Here is a 20,609-nt window from a genome sequence, read left to right on the forward strand (position 1 = left end):
GGGAGAGAGAGAAGAGGGAGTGACCGGGGGTGAGACTCATCCTTGACGATTGTGCTGCTGGCCTTGCCGAGGCAGCGTGAGGTGTAGATGGAGTCAAAGGGTGGGAGGTTGGTTGGCGTGATGGTCTGGGCTGTGTCAACAATATTCTGCAACTTCTAACAGTCTTGGATGGAGCTGTTCCCAAACCACGCTGTGATGCATCCTGATAAAATGCTTTCCACGGCGCATCTGTAGAAGTCGGTGAGAGTTGTTGGGGACATGCCGAACATCCTAATCCTTCTCAGGAAGTGGAGGTGTTGGTTTGTTTTCTTGGTGGGAGAGTTTCGATATGCGTGGCACAGGACAAGTTGTTGGTGATTATAAAGGGCCTGTCCCACTTGGACGTCATTTGCGCGTAACTTACGCGACATCAGTTACGCGTCACGACGTGCACGTGGTGCGTGCATGGTGCGTGGTGATGTAGGCAGTGATGCGCGGTCGTGCCCGGCGACCAAGGATTTTGTGATGTACAAAATCTTCGCCCGCCATCTGCATGATGCGCAAATAACACCCAAGTGGGACAGGCCCTCAACTCCTAGGAACTTAAAGCTTTCAACCATCTCAAGATGGGACAAGGATAGATGGGGCATTGGGCACGGTCGGCATGGGCAAGTTGGGCTGAAGGGCCTGTTTTCATGCTCTCGGACTCCAAATATCCTTTTGCCCTTTCTCAGTTGATCCCCTGGTCCCTCTCTATGACTTGTCTCCCCTGCATGAAGCTGCTCCTTTGTTGTACTAGCCCTTCAATCCTTCCCCGCTTTGTGTCCCTACCTATGGACTGCACAGCCAGATGTGACCCGGAGTCATTAGTCAGCTGTCCAACAGCTATTGATACACTGCATGCTGTTGTTTGACATATAACTTAATTGTAATTGTTAGAAATTAACTGAGCACTCTGCAAATCAATAGCACCATTGTGCCTGGAGTCAGCTTTCATAAGGTAAGCTTTCAAGCAAATTGTTTATTTAAAGCATTTGAAACTAGTAACAGATGGAGTGCCAGACATAATGGACATCTCAGCAATAACTCCTTTCATGAATGTTCAATTAAACAAAGGAAATCATTTTTTTTTTAAGAAAGATGATTATATTTAAATTCGCCCGTAGATGTGCAAACAGAATGGTTGTAAACCAAATATATCTTATTATCCCCGTTGTGGTTGCCTCTGTGTTTCGACATAGAGTCAAGTCTGTTCTTGTTTTAACTTCCAGCCTCCACCAATTGACCAGCGCAGAAAGGATTTATATAATCTGATATTTATGGGATTTGCTCAACTCCGTCAGTCGTTGACTAATACAGTTGTGCATGACCCTTTTTTGTTTTGAGCAGGTAAAGCTGAGTGCAGTTGTTGTTTGTGTCCATTATAGAGCCATCTAAGGGAATTGTACAACCATGTGGATTAATGCGTATGAATACCACAAGCAAGTTTGTGTGACAGGATTAGAAGGTGTTACCTGATTGGAACAAAGAACGCCAGATTTTGGGGCTTGTTTGTTTAGTCTTTCACGACATCCTATTTAAAATCTTGTCTGACCAGCCTTTGCACTCTTTGCATACATTGATGCATATAAATATCAATTGTCCTGCACAGATATATAACCACCGTGGGCTTGTCTTGTCGGACAGTGCCTGCATTTTAAGTCAAACACATACTGTAGCCCTTTCAAATCCAAGGTGCCGGGCTGTGTAACCGTCCTCCTTTCCTTAAACAAATGTGGTCTGGATTTGACTGAAACACACTTTTCATGAAAACCCATTGAAAACATCACCAGTGGAGTCAGTGTTTGGATGTGAGATCCTGACTGACATGAACTCTCTCCAAAGCCCCCATTCACTCAGCAGCTGTGTGTCCTGGCTTGCTCTGATTTTCTCAGCTGCTGCAAATTAAATGGGCAACCTCAAAAACGGTGAGGCTTTACTAGCCCGCTAGTTAGCGTGCTCTTAAAGACTTGCCCCGAATGTGTGCAAGTTTTAAAACCGCCAACCAAACTGGGAGCGGATCACAGTTCAGTACCTCTCGCTGTGAGATGTGGAGTCCCACTTTGATCATGGCCCATCAACACTCGGAACATAAAGGAATCAAAGCCCAAAATCATTAGAAGAATTATTTTACGATAATATCAATAAAAGCTGGGAAAGGTCATGTTGTTCTGACTTCTCCCCCCCAGCCCACCTCCTAAATATTCCTCTTGCATTCCTGAACATTTGTTGAAGTACCCCGTGGTTCTAGCGATAGCTGGAAAAGCACATTTAAATCTGACTGAAACAGATTTTTGAATCACCTATGCTCAAGTCCGCCTTGGCCTACACAATCTCCCGGTTGCCAAACCCTTGAACTCCCCTTCCCATTCCCACACTGACCTTTCTGCCCTCCACTGTCAGAGTGAGGCCCAGCGCAAATTGGAGGAACAGCACCTCATGTTCCGCTTGGGCAGCTTACACCCCAGCGGTATGAATTTTGAATTCTCTCATTTCAAGTAATCCCCTGTATTCCCCCCTCTCTCTGTCCCTTCCCCATCCTAGTCATCTTGGTAGTTTCACTGTCCGTATCACCTCGTTATCTCTTCTTGCACAGTCATCAATGGACCGTTATAGCCTCCGCATTTTCTTGGTTGTTGGTGCTGGCTCCGATTTATTCTGTACCTTTCCCTACCTCTAGTTTCCCTCAAGGGAGAGACTCTTAGTCTGAAGAAGGGTCCCCATCTGAAACGTCACCTATTTGTTTTCTCCAGACATGCTGCCTGTCCCGCTGAGTTACTCCAGCATCTTGTGTCTATCTACCTTCAGTGTAAACCAGCATCTGCAATTCAAGTTCCTACACATTTTGCATCCAATACAACAAAAATAGGAGACGTAAGGAGATGGAGGATTCTTCCCCTCCATTATCAGGTATATGAACCGTCCGTTTATGAACTAGGGTACTGTTCGATTTACCTCTATCCCATTAAGGACATTGATCTTGGTCTGTGGAACTGAAGTGTTACAATGCTGAGAACTGTATTCTGCACTCTGTATCTTCCCCTTTGCTCTATCTATGGCCTTTGAGTTTGAACATTGTATTTATGCACGGTATATGTGATCTATGTTTATGGAATGCAAAACAAAGCTTTTTATTGTACCTCGGTACATGTGACAGTAATATGCCAAAACCGAAGTACAGAGGCTGGAATTTTTTTTTTAAGTGTTTAATTTACTTTAGTTTAGAGATCCAACGTGGAAATAGGCCCTTCGGCCCGTCGAGTCCGCCCGGCCAGCGATCCCCATGCACTAATACTATCCTACATTTATAAAATTTACCAAAGCTAATTAACCTACAAACCTGTATGTCTTTGGAGTTCGGTAGGAAACTAGAGCAATTGGAGAAAACCCATGCGGTCACAGGGAGAACATACCAACTCTGTACACACACGTCCCCCCTGAGCTTTGAGAAGTGGGGGACATGGTTTGTAATCTGGACTTTATCAGAGGCTTTCTATGGGCTGAATCAGCCCCGTTCGTGGGGCCTTCCATCGCCCGGCGAGGCTTAAAATCTAACTGCTGCATCGAGGTGATCGAGGCTCCCGATGTTGAAGCCCCCGCCGGCCGATGAAAGACCCCGTGAACGGGCCGATTCAAGCCCCATGATTCGGGGTGGACGAAGCTGCTGTTGCTGGAGTTCGGAGTTGGTCACCAACCAGGTCAGCTCCCAATGTTACCGTCCACAGGGCCCGCGGCCGAAGCCTCACGCGTGTGTGCGCATGTGCGTGCGCGCAGCCGCCAAGAAATTGTGTCTGCCCCCCATGTTTTGATAGCGATTTTCATGCCTGGCCCCTCTCACCATCCTCCCCATAGTCTCTAGTTCTTGGTTTGCCCATATGAGATGCAGTTCATACAGTGGTTTAGTGTACATTTACAGAGGTTGGCATGGACAGTGAACCTAAGGGCCTGTCTCTTCATGGCATAAATGTGTAGGAAAGAACTGCTAACACTGGTTTACGCCAATAGATACAAAATGCTGGAGTAACTCAGCGGGTCACGTTATAGGTGTATAATTAGGTCATTCAGCCCATTTTCCTGTCTTCTCCCCATAATCCCTGACACCCGTTCTAATCAAGAATTTGTCCATATCTGCTTGAATAATAGCATCTGCCTTAAAAACAGGTCAGGAAACATCTCTGGAGAAAAGGAAGAGGTGATGTTTCAGGTCAAGACCATTCTTCAGACTGGCAAGAATGGTCTGGTTCTGTTACAATTGTTTTGTGATTGGTCTGAACTGGATCTACTGGGTTGAATCTATTCCAAACCAACCCACTGAGATGTAGCAGTGGATCAGGTGGATGGCGCTCCATCAGTTTACAGCAGATCAACTGAAGAGTGGTCATGGCCAACCAAGGCTCTTTCTTGAAATGGTTCGACGGGATCTTTCAAATACAGCTGTGATCTTCGTTTAACATTTCTGGGAAAAAAAACAATCTGATGGGCGTCGCAGTGGTGCAACTGGTAGAGCCGCTAACTTGCAGCGCCAGCAACCCAGGCTCGGCCCCAGCTCTTGGAACTGTCTGCGTGGAGTTTGCACGTTCTCCCTGTGACCGCGTGGGTCTCCTACGGGTCCTCCGGTTTGCTCCCACACCTCAAGGTTAATTGGCCCCCTGGAAAAGTGGTAGTACAAGTGGGAAAGAAAACTTGATGCCTGACTTTATTTGTCAGGATATGGAGGATAAGAGATCGGAAGTCATGTTGCAGATTTATAGGACTTTGTTTTGGCAAATTCTGTGCAATTCTGGTTTCTCTAATACAGGAAAGATATGGACGCATCTGCAGAAAAGGTTTACTGGGATGCCACCTGGATTGTAGGGTATATTAGCTACAAGGAGAGTTTAGACAAACTCGGTTTGTTGTCTCTGGAATGCAGGGTTGGAAGGAGGCCTGATAAAAGTATATCAAGTTATTTGATGCACAGACAGTCAGATACTTTTTCCCAGGGTGGAAATGTCATGAGGACCACAGGGCATAGTGTTAAGGCGAGAGGAGCAAAGTTTAGTGGACTCTGGGCCGAAGGGCCTGTTACCATACTCTAAACCTAAACCAAACATGAACTCAGTGAGCCAAGCAGCGTCTGTGGAGGCAGAGAGAGAATTGGCCCTGCACTAGGACTGAGAGGGGAGAGAGTGAGGGGGGGGGGGGGGGGGGGGGGGGGGGGGGGGGGGTGAGGCAGGAGATGGCAAGCGCCAAGTGGATCCAGGTGAGCTGGGGTTGACCGGGAGATGGTGGCAGGTCAAGTTCAAGTTCAAGTGAGTTTATTGTCATGTGAAATTCCTTTGCTTCAGATAGATTCAGACAATGAAATGTACTACAGCACGAAATGCAGAACATTTTGAGTAATAAGCATTGGGGGGGGTGGTGACAGTACAAACACAGATCCTCGAGTGCTGTGTCCAGAGACCTAGCCATTAGGATAAATCCATATACACGACTGACGCCCTCCGCAGACAGCGCTTGCTTTGGAAAGACTCAATGGAGGGGAGCGAGGAACCGTATATACACACACGAAATAAATAAACTGATAAGTAGTCGTGCAATAACTTTTACCAGTTTATTTATTCATGTGTGCAGCGATAGAGGTGCCCAGGATCTGAGGAGACGGACCTTCTTCAGGGAGAAGAGATGCTGACAGAGATAGCAACAAGAGGGTGGAGGGTTGACTCCCAGGAACCTGAAGCTGCTTCTGTTAATGTTCGTGCCACCCTCACTCGAACATCACCAGAACGTCGCACTGTTCAGTGGGTCCATCATCTCATAAATAAACTGATTGTTTTTATCAGTGGTGTATATATGCTGTTGGGAGGGAGACACAGTGATAAATCTGGCTCCTTCAGTTTCATTTCACAGAAGCTTGCCTTTAGCTGTGAGATCACAGAGAGAGAGAGAGAGGGAGAGGGATGCAATAATAAAACGGGCCCTCCTTTGGGACAGACAACATTTCGTGTCGCGACCTGTCATCAGACTGAACAAGAGTCCCGACCCGACACGTTGCCTGTCCAATTCCCTCCACAGATGGTGCCCGCTGACCCGCTGAGTTCCTCTAGCACTCTTTTTTTTTAATGTCAGCATCTGCACTTTAGGTTTAGGCTTATTATTGTCACATGTACCGAGGGACAATGAGAAGCTTTGTTTTGGCGCGCTATAAAAACAGATCAGATATACACCCTGAACAGTGGTAGACTCTGTGGAGGGGAAGGTTTAAACCGCCGTGTCTTTGCATCTACTGTTTCTGGACATCTTGAATAGGATTCAAACGGTGTTGCATGGGAAACAACTTTTGTAAACTTAGCAGAACTTGGTAGCGGTCGCTGCCTCGCAGAGCCGGGGACCCGGCTTCGATCCTGTCCACCGGTCTGTACGGAGTTTGTACCTTCTACCCGCGACCTGCTTGGGTTTTTTTCTTTTCTGGGTCTTCCGGTTTTCTTCTGCACTCCGAAAGACGTACAGGTTTGCAGGTTAATTGTTTAAGAAGGAACTGCAGATGCTGGAAAATCGAAGGTAGACAAAAATGCTGGTTAATTGGCTTGGTCTAATTGTAAATTGTCCCTTGTGTGTGTAGGGTAGTGTTAGTGTAAGGGTCGGCGCTGTATCTGGAGAAACACAGCGGGTGCAGCAGCATCTATGGAGCGAAGGAAATAGGCAAACGTTTCGGGCCGAAATCATTCGTTGACTATTTGAGTCGGAAGAAGGGTTTCGGCCCGAAACGTTGCCTGTTTCCTTCGCTCCATAGATGCTGCTGCACCCACTGAGTTTCTCCAGCACTTTTGTCTACCTTCGATTTTCCAGCATCTGCAGTTCCTTCTTAAACACTCCGCGCTGTATCTCTAAACTAAACTAAAAAAAAACCACTACGTCCGAGTCTGCTCCATCAGTTGTCATTCACACCAAGTGAATTGTAAGTCATTCTGATGGCTTGCTTGTTATCGCTGTCTCAGGATCAAAGTTAGCAGTAGCCACGAACCAGTGAGTTGATGATTGGTGTGTTAAGTAGTTGTAGTTACTCTTAAGTGACTGTACCATGTTGTAAAGAGCAGGGGCCCATGCAATTGACTCGGAGAATGAATTCAATCCCCCTTTGTAATCAATTTGAAATGCTATTCACACGTTGCTTTTTAATTCTGACATGTCGTAAATTATGAAGCAATCTGGCTTTGCATTGCCCTGTTGTTGCGGGAATGTTTTTAAAATCTTGAGGTTCCAGCCCACCCCATTCTCAACGTGTTGCTGATGAGACAGCAAAGATGTTGGTGACACGATGGGTCTTTAAAAAGCTGACGCTTTTCACAAATCTCAAGGTGGCCAATGTTATTATGTCCCATTGTAGAATCATATATCTGTAAAGAACCCACCACCACCCCTGACTATATCAATGGCTGCACCGGTTCAGAACACATGGAAAGAATGTACTTAAGAAGGAACTGCAGATGCTGGAAAATCGAAGGTAGACAAAAGTGCTGGAGAAACTCAGCGGGTGCAGCAGCATCTATGGAGCGAAGGAAATAGGCGTCGCCTATTTCCTTCGCTCCATAGATGCTGCTGCATCCGCTGAGTTTCTCCAGCACTTTTGTCTACCATAGAAAGAAGGTACTGCAGACAATATGCACAGGAAAGGAACTGGTGATGCTGGTTTACACCGAAGATACACACAAAACGCTGGAGTAACTCAGCGGTTCGGGCAGCATCTCTGGATAGAAGGAATGGGTCTGTGATGGGTTTCTGGTCTGAAGAAGGGTCTCGACCCCCAAAAAGTCCAGAGATGCTGCCTGTCTCGCCGAGAAACTCCAGCATTTTGTGTCCATCTTCGAAGGTACTGCGGATGCTGGTTAATGCACAAAAGGACGCCAAGTGCTGGAGTAACTCGGGAGGTCAGGCAGCATCTCTCGAGGTGTTTTGATTTAAATTTTTTTATTTGAATTTCACAGCAATTTGCATACAAACGATGATAACAGACAGTGACAGTCAAGGCATAATTGTGCAACAGTATGTAAGCGACCCTCAAAGCCCTTACCCTTACCCACCTTCAACCCACCCGAATCGGGTCGGAACCAAACGGGGACAAACAACACTCACATACATACACATCCACACAAATATGGTAAGATAAACGAAACAAAAAGTAATTAAATAAATAAGTGTGGGGAGGGGGAGGGGGGGGTTAAGGGGCGAGCAGCTGCAGTAGAGCAGAACAGTGGTGGAGAGCACTCAGTCCTCTTCCGAGTCCGGGGACAAGTTGAGAGAGTTAACAAGTTCCAAGAAAGGGTTCCATGTATCTAGGAATGTCTTGGTGGAGCCTTTGAGAGAGAACCTACGTTTTTCAAATCTCGAGGTATTTTAAGTGGGAAATGGCGAATTGGTTCTGTGATCCTTCAAAATAGGCTTATTGTGAATTTACAAATACCAGACAGTTTTGAAATGAGCTCCGATCTCCCAACCTACCGCATTGTTACCTTTAAACATTTTACCTGCACTTTCTCTGCAGATCTAGTGCTGTATTCTACACTTTATCTTAATGCACTAGCTGTTGTATTCATGTATAGTATGATATAAAGTTTTTAATTGTATCTCAATACACCTAACAATAATAAGCCAATATATTTGCTATATATATAATATATATATATATATATATATATATTTGTCCTGACCTCTTTGTTTAGTTGGAACTGTTACTGCTCTTTTGGCCTAATATTTGGAGAGAAACGGGAGGAACTGCAGTTGCTGCTTTACAAGGAAAAAAAGACACAAAGTGCAGGAGTAACTCAGTGGATCGGGCTGCACCTCTCTTGATAGGTGTTCGACAATTATTCACATTATTCCCTTTGTCATGTATCTTTACTGTGGAGGGCCCAATTGTAATCATGTATAGTCTTTCCACTGACAGATTAGCTTTGCACCTCGCTTCGCACACGTGACAATAATCTCAATTTAGCAACGAATGTGGAGCCCTGTCCCACAGTACGAGTTCATTCCAAGAGCTCCCCCGAGTTTAAAAAAAAATCAAACAAACTCGTGGTAAGCACGGAGAATGAACGTAGCGGATACGTCGGAGATCGAGGACGTCTCTTAGCGCTAACGACAGGTAAGCTCGGGAAGACTCGTGAAGATTTTTCAACATGATGAAAAATGTCCACGGGAGCCCCGAGTACCGACGAGTGGCCGTTACCGTAAAACTCCGAGTTCGAATCAGGGCAAACTCGGGAGAACTCTTGGAATGAACTCGCACCGTGGGACAGGGGTTTAATTAGGCTCTGAGGAGTTGGTTCACACCAGATAGGTATCTGAAATGAACTTGTGGAGGTATGGCAAGGGGAAAGGAGATTGCTTCCGGCTGAAGGAAGGAACTGCAGATGCTGGTTTTGAACCGAAGATAGACGCAAAAAAGCTGGAGTAACTCAGCGAGACAGACAGCATCTCTGGAGAGAAGGAACGAGTGACGTTTTGGCTGTAGACCCTTCTTCAGACAGCCTTACTGGCTGGACAGCCCTATTGCAGGTGGCTCAAGAGGCCTTTCATGCTGTAATCCTTTTCTACTCTTGAAATTTCGTTTGGAGATGCAGACTGGAAACAGGGCACTGAGTCCACACCGACCAACGACCCCCCACACACTCATTCTATCCTACACAAACTAGGGACAATTTTACTGAAACCAATTAACCTGCAAACCTGCAAGTCTTTGGAATGTGGGAGGAAACCGGAACATCTGGAGACAACCCTCTCGGTCAAGGGCCGAACGTACAGACTCCACACAGACAGCCCCCAAGGTCAGGATCGAACCCACGCTGTAAAAGGCAGCATCTCTATCGCTGCCTCACTGTGCCGCCCCTAACCTATACTAAAAAAGAGAAACAGGGTCACTAGACACGTAGAAACACAGAACTGCAGATGCTGTTTTATACATAAAAGGACACAAAGTGAAGAGTAACTCAGCGGGTCAGGCAACATCTCTGGAGAACATGGATAAGTGATGTTTCAAGTCAGGCTGTTACATTTATACATGTTTGGATTCGTTTGTCCATGGGAATAATTGCAAGCCAACTTCATCTAACGCCAGCCTTTCCAATGGCATGGATTTATTGTCATGCAAAACTACAAAGTAGGCAAACTCTCCCCCTTGTTAGCGATGATCGCTGATTCACTCCCCGTCTCTTTCTCCCCGGGGGGGTCTGTTAATACACAGAAGAACCTCTGTTCCCCCTCCCTCGCCCAGCGCCCCGACTCCCGCTATGAGGGCCGCGCTTCGCGGGCTGGTGGGAATGCTGGAATAGTATCGCAAAATGGAGAGGAAAAAAAAAGAAGCGTTTGTTGAGCTACATGGGAGAGCGGCTACATCAGTGGGAGCCGGGCTTAGTCAGGAAACTCTTCATTAACGCTTCCCACACGTGGACGCCAGATGTAGCCGCGAAGAAGGCGAATTGGGGGGCGATTTTAGGTAATAATATGCCTTTTTCTTTCCCTGACACCGTTCTGTAAAAGTCGCACTGGCCGACACGGTGTCAACGGTTTCACCAGAAAGCGGGGATGGTTCTTTTGAATGCACTGGAGGAGAAGGAAGCTAGACTTAAAGTAGCAGCACGTAGATCAATTAGAGGCAGGAAAGAAGATGGATAATGTTAATTAATCTACATTTTAAATTGTAATTATGTCATCCCAGGAGACCAGGGGGGAACAGATCAAATTAAAAATTAAAATGTGATTCGATCTCCCACGATATGAAAGAGAGATTCGTCAACTTGTGTAGGAAGGAACTGCAGATGCTGGTTTACACCGAAGACAGACACAAAATGCTGGAGTAACTCAGCGGGACAGGCGGCATCTCTGGAGAGAAGGAATGGGGGACGTTTCGGGTCAATAGACAATAGGTTCAGGAGTAGGCCAATCGGCCCTTCGAGCCAGCACCGCCATCCAATGTGATCATGGCTGATCATCCCCCAATCAGTTCCTGCCTCTCCCCATATCACCTGACTCTTCTATTTTTAAGAGCCCTATCTAGCTCTCTCTTGAAAACATCCAGAGAACCTGCCTCCACCGCCCTCTTCAGACAATTCCACAGACCCTTATTCAGACTGAGTGTCAGGGGAAAGGGAAACGAGAGATATAGGCGGTGAAGTGGACAGATAAAGAACAATGAATGAAAGATATGCACAAAAAGTAACGATGATAAAGGAAACAGGCCACTGGTAGCTGTTTGCTGGGTGAGAACGAGAAGCTGGTGTGACTTGGGTGGGTGGGAGGTGGGGGCTGGGGTGGAGAGAGAGGGGTGCAAGGGTTACTTGAAGTTAGATAAATCAATATTCATACCACTGGGTTGTGAGTTGCCCAAGCGACTTGTGTCTTGCGGTGGGTTTGGCTGGGTTTGGACTGAAAGAGCTAGTAACATAGTGAGCGTGAGCGGTCTCATCAGATAAAGCCTCTGGGATGAATTTGAGACTGGGGCGGCTAATATTCAGGGCCTATCAACGACCACAACATCAGACGCTGCAGCTACGGAGGGAAGGAAGGGGTGACGTTTTGGGCCGAGACCCTTCTTCAGACTGGTCTCGACCCGAAACGTCACCCATTCCTTCTCTCCAGAGACGCTGCCTGTCCCGCTGAGTTACTCCAGCTTTTTTGACGTCTATCTTCGGTTTAAACCAGCATCTGTAGTTCCTTCCTACACATTTGCCGAGATGGGTGTTGGGGGGGGTGGGGGGAGTCCTTCTAACTTTTTCCAAATCGCGCTTTGCAGAATTAGCAGGGACTAAACTTTTTATTTGTCTCCTCTCAACTCTGCTCTCTCCGGCCCACTCCCCCTCCCCGCCCCTTCAAACTGTGACCATCGATTCCAAAAATCAAAGGCTCACAAGTATTCCTGGATAGAGCAGCTCATTATTTAAAAAACATTATTTTTGGTTCAAAGTCTGCAGGGGATTTTAATCTTCTATTATCCATTTGTCATCTGCGCTAATTAAGTTTCTACACGAAGTTAGGTAAAAATCTGTTAGAAATTAACACTGTGCAGTCTTCCAGTTTTATCAGCATATTACAATGGGCAGCTTTCAAACCGTACATATGTCCCTCCTTCCAAGGAATTGATTAAGTCAGTCCGGATGAAATTCAAATCCTTCGATTTGACCTTTGCTTGGCCCGAGAAGGTTGCAATTCGCATAACAATTTCCTTTTGTTCTTTGTTGCGGTTATTAATCCAACATGGGCTTCGAATTAATCAGGGCGATGCGTTGTTACATTTCTAATTCACAACCCTACTGTTTGTGTCTTTTTTAATTAACGCAGAGTGATGGCGTGCTGATGTTGGCTCCTCTGCACACTGCAGTGGGAAAGGCTAAATGGGCAGGATGAGATTAGTCCAAGGTTCCACTTAATTGTTTTCCTTTTTCCTTTTAAATAAAGGCTGTGAGTGAACATGCTAATTCCAGGCTGTAGCAGTTCGAGAGCAGTCAGCGTAGTTCAGTTACACTTTCTAATGGTTTCGGAGGTCAGGGCTTTCCGAAGCTCCTGTCGTTTATTCTAAACAACGTTTTATCTCTCTCTCTCTCTCCCTCTTTCTCTCCCCGCTTCTCTCCCTCCCTCTTCTCTTTCTCCCCCACTCTCTCCCTATCTCTCCTCCATTCTCTCCTCTCTCCCTTTCCTCTTTCGCCACCACTCTCTCTCCCCTCGCACTCTTTCCCCGTTCTCCCCCTCTATCTCTCTCCCTCTCAGTCTCCCCTATCTCTCCTCCCCTCTTTCTCTCTCTCCCTCTCAGTCTCCCTATCTCTCCTCCCCTCTTTCTCGCTCTCTCTCTCTCTCTCTCTCTCTCTCCCTCTCAGTCTCTCCTCTCCTCTCTCCCCTATCTCTCCTCCCCCTCTCTCTCTCCCTCTCAGTCTCTCGTCTCCTCTGTCTCCCCTATCTCTCCTCCCCTCTTTCTCGCTCCCTCTCTCTCCCTCTCTATCTCCCTTCTTTCCTCTCTCTCCTCCCTCTCCCTCTTTTCTCTCCCTCTCCTTCCCCCCCCCCCTCTCTCCCCTCTCTCACCACCACCACCCCCCCCCTTCCCACCCCGTGTCTTTATTTTACCATCCCCCAGTGGTGCTGTTTGATGTGATAAAAGACAAAAGTGTTGTCTAACACTCTGAAGGCTGGTTAATTTGCGCTAACCAAATGAAAACAAATGCAGTACATCATATTTCATTAGCGGCCCTGCTTAACTGCCCTTCATTACTAAGTGCTTCTAAGACTCACTCCGTGGAAGACGCGTGATTAGCAATGAAATAATGGCATTTTCCACGGCCATTGTATTGTAAATTACCTTTCTGGTCCACCACCTCATCAAAAGTCAGATTTCATGATTCGGCGCCGATACAGTTTTGACTACTCTGTATACATAAGTAGAGTTGAGATCATTATGTGGCCCTGGACTGGAGTATTTTTTTTTCAGATGTCAAACAATAGGCTGTTGATTGGAGGGACAATAAACTTCTATGCCACATAATAGAGCACCATTTGCAAGCACGGCTTTAGAAGGGGCCTCTTTATTGTTTTTTTTGTACAAAAATGAATCTTGGGAGGAGGAATATTTTGCTGAGGTATGTCATTATTTTGCAAATTTCTATTATCTCATCATGTTGTCTTCATTGTAGATTGCGGCTAATTAGGAACCTCGTTAGAGCACGGGCTTGGAGCCTCGCTTTTTTTTTGAAAGGAACACACAGATTACCACACTACAAGAGAGGAACGATCAGAAAAAGGAGATTAATCTGGTTACCTTGGTAACCCTCGCTTCCATCTGTGAAGAACAATACATTTTTGTTTCCTTGCACAGTTCAAATCTGTTTTGTTTAGAGAAAAACGTGGCCTCAATACAACAATGCTGAGTTCTCTGCCCGCCGCCTTTGCCCGGTGCAATTTCACTGCAACTTAGGCTCTGAGGGGAATAGCAAGATGAAAGTACATGGGGTGAGCGCTGTCAAAGGTCGTGACCTTGCCGCACAAAGCTAGCTAGTTTTTTTTTTACACTCCCAAATCCCTTCTCCTGTCCTGAAAAACAAACCTCTCAATGAAATAATATACTAAGGATCTGAACACCTTATAGACTTTATCACAGTCCACGTTTTGATTTTTTTTGTGTGTTTCTCCGTTAAGGGGGAAGAAAGGGATTTTGCCTGTTTTCAAACAGTTGTTTTAAAAAAAATCACTTTAGATATGATAAGGAACTTTTATTTTAACGCCAAACTTCAGGCAAGCAGTCTGGATCTCTGGGAGTTCATCGACTTGAGTTGAGAGTAACTGTTTGATTTGGGTCTCCTTGCCAACTTGTCCTTCTTTCGCCGTTTCTCCCCCCCACCCCTTGCACCATCTGAAGCCCAGCTAATATTCCTTGACAGACTGTCTAGGTGGCCTTAACCATCTCTTCGCCAGGGCGGGGATCCACATCAGAACACGTGGGAAGCATGCGGAGAAGTCACCGCGCCAGATGGCATTGTGTGCAACGCTTGGATTTTAGTGTGGCGCTGAACTGGTATCTGCCTAATTGCATTGTCAAGAACTAAAGACAAATTCGTTTTTGTACCAGTTTTTTTTTGCGGTTCAAATTTAAGAAGAATTTGCATCTGGGACTGGAATATAGTACGGTTCTTCTTTCCATGAATGCCTTTCACACTTGCAATCACATCTCCGCGTTGCGCGGGCTCTGTGGATACACTGAATGGGACTATTGTGTCCATTTGCCTACCTGCCCTGTTTGAACGAGCCACCCCTTAATGCAACCCAAAACCAGGGGGGAGGGGGGATGAATTTACCTTGGTGGTCCGCCGAGTTCCTGTTATTTTTTTTTACAATTGAATTTACATACAATAAATCAGTGTGCCCTAGTCTTACCACCACTGAATGTGTTCAACTCGGGAGAGTTTTAGTAGCTTGAGTCTGTTCAATTCGTCGGTCGCCAGTCCTTGCGAAAATCTTGAGCCAATTCTCTTCAGTAATATTATATCAATATTACCCGCGGAAAACGAAGATAGACACAAAAAGCTGGAGTAACTCAGCGGGTTAGGCAGCATCTCTGGAGAAAAGGAATAGGTGGCGTTTCTGGTCGAGACCCTTCTTCAAACTCAGTCAGGAGAAAGGGATAATGTGTTTAGCAGAGGCTAATACTGATCTGAATATGCTTCCAGTTTGTCAAACAAACAAATCGTCTATAGGTGCCGAGTTAGAAGTTCCCAAGAACTGCTTATGTTGATTTCCACTCTTCACTCGGGAGAATATTAAATTCATCAACTCCTTGTAGCATACATTGTTTCTTTCAAAGATCTTATAGCGGAGATCTTTGGTTTCTTTGTGAGGGTGTGCGTGTGTGAGAGAGGGAGACAGTTTGTAACAGTGCACGCACGTGTATATGTGTGTGCGCGGTCTTGTGTATATGTGCCTGTTTGTGCATACATTGCGTGTGTGTGTGTGTGTGTGTGTGTGTGAGCGCTTGTGCGGATTATTTACTTTTTGCTATTTGAGTTGCCCGGGAGAAGCCGTCAACGCACAATTAAACCTTTTATCTTTGTTGGCATTGGTAACCGTAGCTCCACTGACCAAGAATGGTCAATATTTGTCCAATCCTTTCCCTGTGATTGGAAAAGATTGCACTTATGCACTTTGTAATGGCTGGTCTTGGACTCATGGAGCACAAACGAAAGAGGAAGGAATGTTTCGATAAATATTGTCCCGATAAACAGGCGGAAGAAGGGGGTGCAGGGCCATGACTGCCGCAGATCGGGATTCAAACTGGGACTCTTGTCTCGTTTGTGCTGCAACTGCGCCGGGGCAATTGACTGCGGTTTTTGCCCTGTGGTCTCCAAAGCACTTAATGTTGTCCAGCTTCAAGGCACAAAGTCTGGGTTTTATTTTTAGTCTGCGCCGTGCCAGCACGGACATTGGTTGTGGAGACTGTTTAACTATTGTCTACCCCGCTTCCCAGAATAGACCAGTTAATCACTTTGGCTTTAAAGGGAATTTCCTCGTGGAATTCTGTGCAGAAAATCGAATCAACTGACCTGCAGAAATGCAACAATAAAAGGCCTTTTTATTTTTGGGCGGGCGATATACTGTAGCCTTTTGTGCGAAGCCAACCCTCCCAGCCGGGGTGGATAGTCGGGTCTGTGTGCTATGTGCAGCTTTGTGCGGACTTCTAACCAGATGCTGAAGTTTGGTGGCCAATTTAGTTTCAGTGTGTATATCATCTCACGTCAGAACTCATTACCTGATCACCTCAGTTTCCAATCAGGCTGGTTCTAGCGAAGTTCCCAGAGTGTGGCTATTCCGCGCCGCTAGCTTCGTTCCAAGTGTGTCCTCGTTCTTCCAGCCACGGTTGGTCAGAAGGCATTAAAGGGACTCGGGGTCGGGGCACGTTGTTGCTCCATGCTCCCCCCCCCCCCCCCCCTCTCTCTCTCCATCCCATCTCACTCACTCTCTCACTCACTCTCTCTCTCACTCTCTCTCTCTCTCTCTCTCTCTCTCTCTCTCTCTCTCTCTCTCTCTCTCTCTCTCTCTCTCTCTCTCTCTCTCTCTCTCTCTCTCTCTCTCTCTCTCTCTCGCTCTCTCTCTCTCTCTCTCTCTCTCTCTCTCGCTCTCTCTCTCTCTCTCTCTCTCTCTCTCTCTCTCTCTCTCTCTCTCTCTCTCTCTCTCTCTCTCTCTCTCTCTCTCTCTCTCTCTCTCTCACTCCATCTCTCTCTCTCTCTCTCACTCTCACTCTCTCTCCCTCTCTCTGTCTCCCCTCTCTCTCTCTTCTCCCCCCTCCTCTCTCTCTCTCTCTCTATCTCCCTCCCTCCCTCTCACTCTCTCTCCCCCCTCCGACAGTTAGCTGTGAAATCTTGGCTCAGGGACTCCTCGGTGTTTCCATGGAGGTCGGGTTTAAACTTGAACTGATGACTTAAAAAAAAAACCCCACATCGCCAGTAAATTTTCACCATTGAGGTGAATCTAGAGCCCTCTCGAGAAATAGCAAAGAGCGCGATCGGGTGAGTGACACATTGTTTACAGGTTTCATGGACTTAGGGCGCTGCTGTCAAAGTTGCCTTTTCTTCCCCTTAACAATGCCCGATTGTTTTCGCGGAGAATGCAGGTTCCAAACGCAAGGGAATGCGGCGCTATATTTTCCCTGCCAAATTCCTATCTCTCTTGTTTTCTTTGCAAAGATCTCACAAAGGCCCCATAACTTACCATCAACTGCGAGAATTTTTTTTTCCTCTTTTTTTTTCTCTCCCCCCCTCCCCCCCCCCCTTCCTTCTCTCTCTCTCCGATGCCACAAAGCCCCACTGTTGCTTGGCAAATAAGCATTTTTGGACAATGAAGAAGCAGCCATCCAGCGAACTCGTCTGTCACGGTGGCAGTGGCGAGCAGTGGAAGTGGCTGGATCGACCGGCAGTCTGATCATGTCAGGAACCTCCGCAGTTAAAGACCGCCGCTCGACTTCTTCAAGACATTCCGACGACTCTTAATTTTGTAGTCCCCACCCCACCCCACCTGCCCGCCACCGGGTCGTTTTGTCGCCTTGCCCCTGTGCTGTTTTGTTTTCGCCGTTTGTCAACAGGATTCTCAGACACAAGCCCAGTTGCATCGGCGCGATGCAAAGATTAATAGATTTAGTTTGAAACTATTGTGGGTGCTTGTTTTTGACAGGGACAAGTCCCGCACTCAGTATGCTCAGCGGCCCCGCTCTGCCTCACGAATTCAAAAGGTAAGTTCAACTCGGGAGAAGCGAAATAACTTGATCGGAAGGGCTGGTGTTATAACCCTTCGGTCGTTGTGTGAGCGTTTTAGTGGGAACAGAAACGAAAGTTGAAATTCTCCGTGTTGTAACATCGGTTGGTAGGCGCCAGATTTTTGAAATGTGTGCATGTTGCTTTTGTTTGAAATCGTTTGGGTTTACCAATAGCGCAATGCAAACACGAGACCGTTCGGCCCATTGTCCGAGATCTAGCGCTTTGTCTAATTGTTCCCCTTGCCCGCGGCCCCGCATTCGTTTCACTTCAGTTAAGGGGGAACTTTGTGATGGTGGTTTGCTGAAGAAGTTATGTTTCAGCTGCGATGGTGATTGTAATGTCTCGTGTGTCAAGCGCGCTGTAAATCGCTACGCTTTCAGTTTGGTTTAAGTTTCAAGATGCAGCAGGGAAACAGGCCCTTCGGCCCACCGAGTCCACGCCGACCACCCGTTCGCACTAGTTAGTTAGTTTATTGTCACGTGTACCGAGGTACAGTGAAAAGCTTTTGTTGCGTGCCAACCAGCTAGCAAATACAAGACATGATTACAATCGAGTCATTTACATTGCACAGACGCGGGTGAAGGGAATAGCGAGGGGCTTGTTTCCATGCCACAACTATAAACTTCATCTAATCTAAAATAACGCTAGTTATCTCACTTACTCTCATCCACTCCCTTACACGCAAGGGGCAATTGTACAGAAAATGAATCAATCAATCTAGATGATGGGGAGGGTGACCGGAGCACCAGGTGGAAACCCACGCGTGCAGATTCCACACACACACACACACACACACACACACAGCACCCGAGGTCAGTGTCAGGGTCAGGGTCAGGATTGAACCCGGGTCTCTGGCGCTGTGAGCAGGGGCACTACCAGCTGCGCCGCTGAGACTGTGGCGGGAGAAATGGTGAACGGGTGCCTGTGTCCCAACTTTCCAAGGCAATAGAACTAGGCTCCCCAGAGCTCACAAGAGGACCCCCCCCCCCCCCCCCCCCCCCCCCCCCCCCCCCCCCCCCCCCCCCCCCCCCCCCCCCCCACACACACACCCACCCCTTGTGACTTGAACTTGCGCCAGGGTTACCAATACCACATTTGAGAAGTTAATGTTGGTCAGATTGTCGTCAACGCCCGAAGTGAGCTCTTCATCTTGCTGTGTGTTTCCTCTTGTACAATTGATAATTGATGGCAGAGTGACATTAAGGACTTTGTTCTTGTCTTCTTGTGGACAGGAAGCTAATCTGGCAAACTCGGCTTTGAGGCAAAGGGGAGACAAAGATTGCTTTAGTTAGTCAGAGGGAGAGCGGGACAGGATGGGTGATGGGTTGTTTAATGAAGAATGGTTCCTTTGCTCCCTTCAGGCCCCTTGTTTAACCTAATATAATTACCCATACATCTGCAGTCTCTCCCTCTCCCTCTCTCTTTCACCCCCCCCCCCCCCTCCCTAACTTGCCCTCGGCTCAGTTTTGCCGAAGCGGGCTTTTCAGAAACAATTTGTTTCATTTCATTTTGCTTTGAACCCATTTTTGTATTTGTAACGAGGAAAATAATTCGCCGAGGCTTCCACGTTCAAAAACACAAAATCCCGAAGAGACCGCGTGTATGACGATTGTTAACTTAAACTTTGCTGAAAACTTTAATAAATTGATTCCCAAAATTAACGTGGTAACCGAACCTTAATAGACAAGATCGCTTTAAGTTTAAAAAATAAACTTGTCCCTTATGTCCCTTGAACGTGGACCTAACACGTAACAATATAGAGTTGCGACAGTTTTCTTAACACCTACAAAGAGCTCTCACATTTTGTTTTATTGGCAGGGACCGACACAAACGTTTCTATTATGCTAAAGTAAAATAAACAAATTATAATGGCCCATTGCAGATCAACTCGTAGGTTTCCCCTCAGTAACAGAATTATTGGCATGCGCTGGGCGCGCTTGGAGAACAACGGTTTGATTCAGCTGGGCTCTCGTTGAATTTCAATTCATACAGATCGCAAACAAAGATGAAATGAGAGAGTGAGTGTCAAAAATTTTTAAGCTTCCACGATCTAATGGTGCTTTTAGGTAGAACTTGCCACCGCTCGCTCCCTATCTTCAACTGAACTGCGAGCATTTTTACACTGCGTTGCTTTCAGAGCGGTGATGAGACTGGTGTCAGGGGTATAGACGAGTGACAATTGCAGGAGTAGGTGATTAGTAATCATATCATTCCAGCACGTGTACCTCGAAGAAGGAGTTTCAGACCAAATATTTGCAAAAGCCCTGTGAAATTATTAAATCCAAGTAATTGAATGTAATTTAGCTCTTTAGGTATTGAATGTCCGCTGGGATTTAAGCATGTGAGTAGTTTTATTTTACTATATGCGCGCTGTTCAGAGACGATATCGTACACGCAGACACACACACACACAGTCACACACACACACACAATCACACAAACACACACACACACACACACACACAACAGTCACACAAACACACACACACAAACACACACACACACACACACACACACACCGTCACACACACACACGCCGTCAAACACACACACACACACCACACCCACACTCACACACCCACACACACACACACACCGTCACACACACACACCGTCACACACACACACACACCCACCACACACACACACACACACACACACACACACACACACACACACACACACACACACACACACACACACACACAACCAGATGACATAGGTTTAAGGTGAAGAGGGAAAGATTGTTTAGGAATCTGAGGGGTAACTTTTTCACGCATAGGGTGGTGAGTGTATGGAACAAGCTGCCAGAGGAGGTAGTTGAGGCAGGGA

General features: G+C 46.7%; 1 protein-coding gene across 11 annotated transcripts in view; it reads left to right on the plus strand.

Moving 5' to 3' along the window:
- Positions 1-20,609, plus strand: part of sox5 (SRY-box transcription factor 5) — a 398,924-nt gene that overhangs the window by 116,757 nt on the left and 261,558 nt on the right. The window contains exons 1-2 of one of the 11 annotated variants that reach the window (XM_055652827.1): positions 16,854-17,033; positions 17,695-17,752. The exons of 2 other annotated variants lie outside the window; for them this stretch is intronic. In XM_055652827.1, the coding sequence (XP_055508802.1) occupies positions 17,715-17,752 (38 nt within the window). In that variant the 5' untranslated portion in view covers positions 16,854-17,033; positions 17,695-17,714. Of the gene's footprint in view, positions 1-2,459; positions 2,929-16,853; positions 17,034-17,400; positions 17,753-20,609 lie in introns of those variants that run through there. 8 more of the 11 variants (XM_055652834.1, XM_055652832.1, XM_055652829.1 and 5 more) reach the window with 8 other exon arrangements.

This window comes from Leucoraja erinacea, chromosome 22 (genome assembly GCF_028641065.1).
Source record: "Leucoraja erinacea ecotype New England chromosome 22, Leri_hhj_1, whole genome shotgun sequence".
Taxonomy (NCBI): domain Eukaryota; kingdom Metazoa; phylum Chordata; class Chondrichthyes; order Rajiformes; family Rajidae; genus Leucoraja; species Leucoraja erinaceus.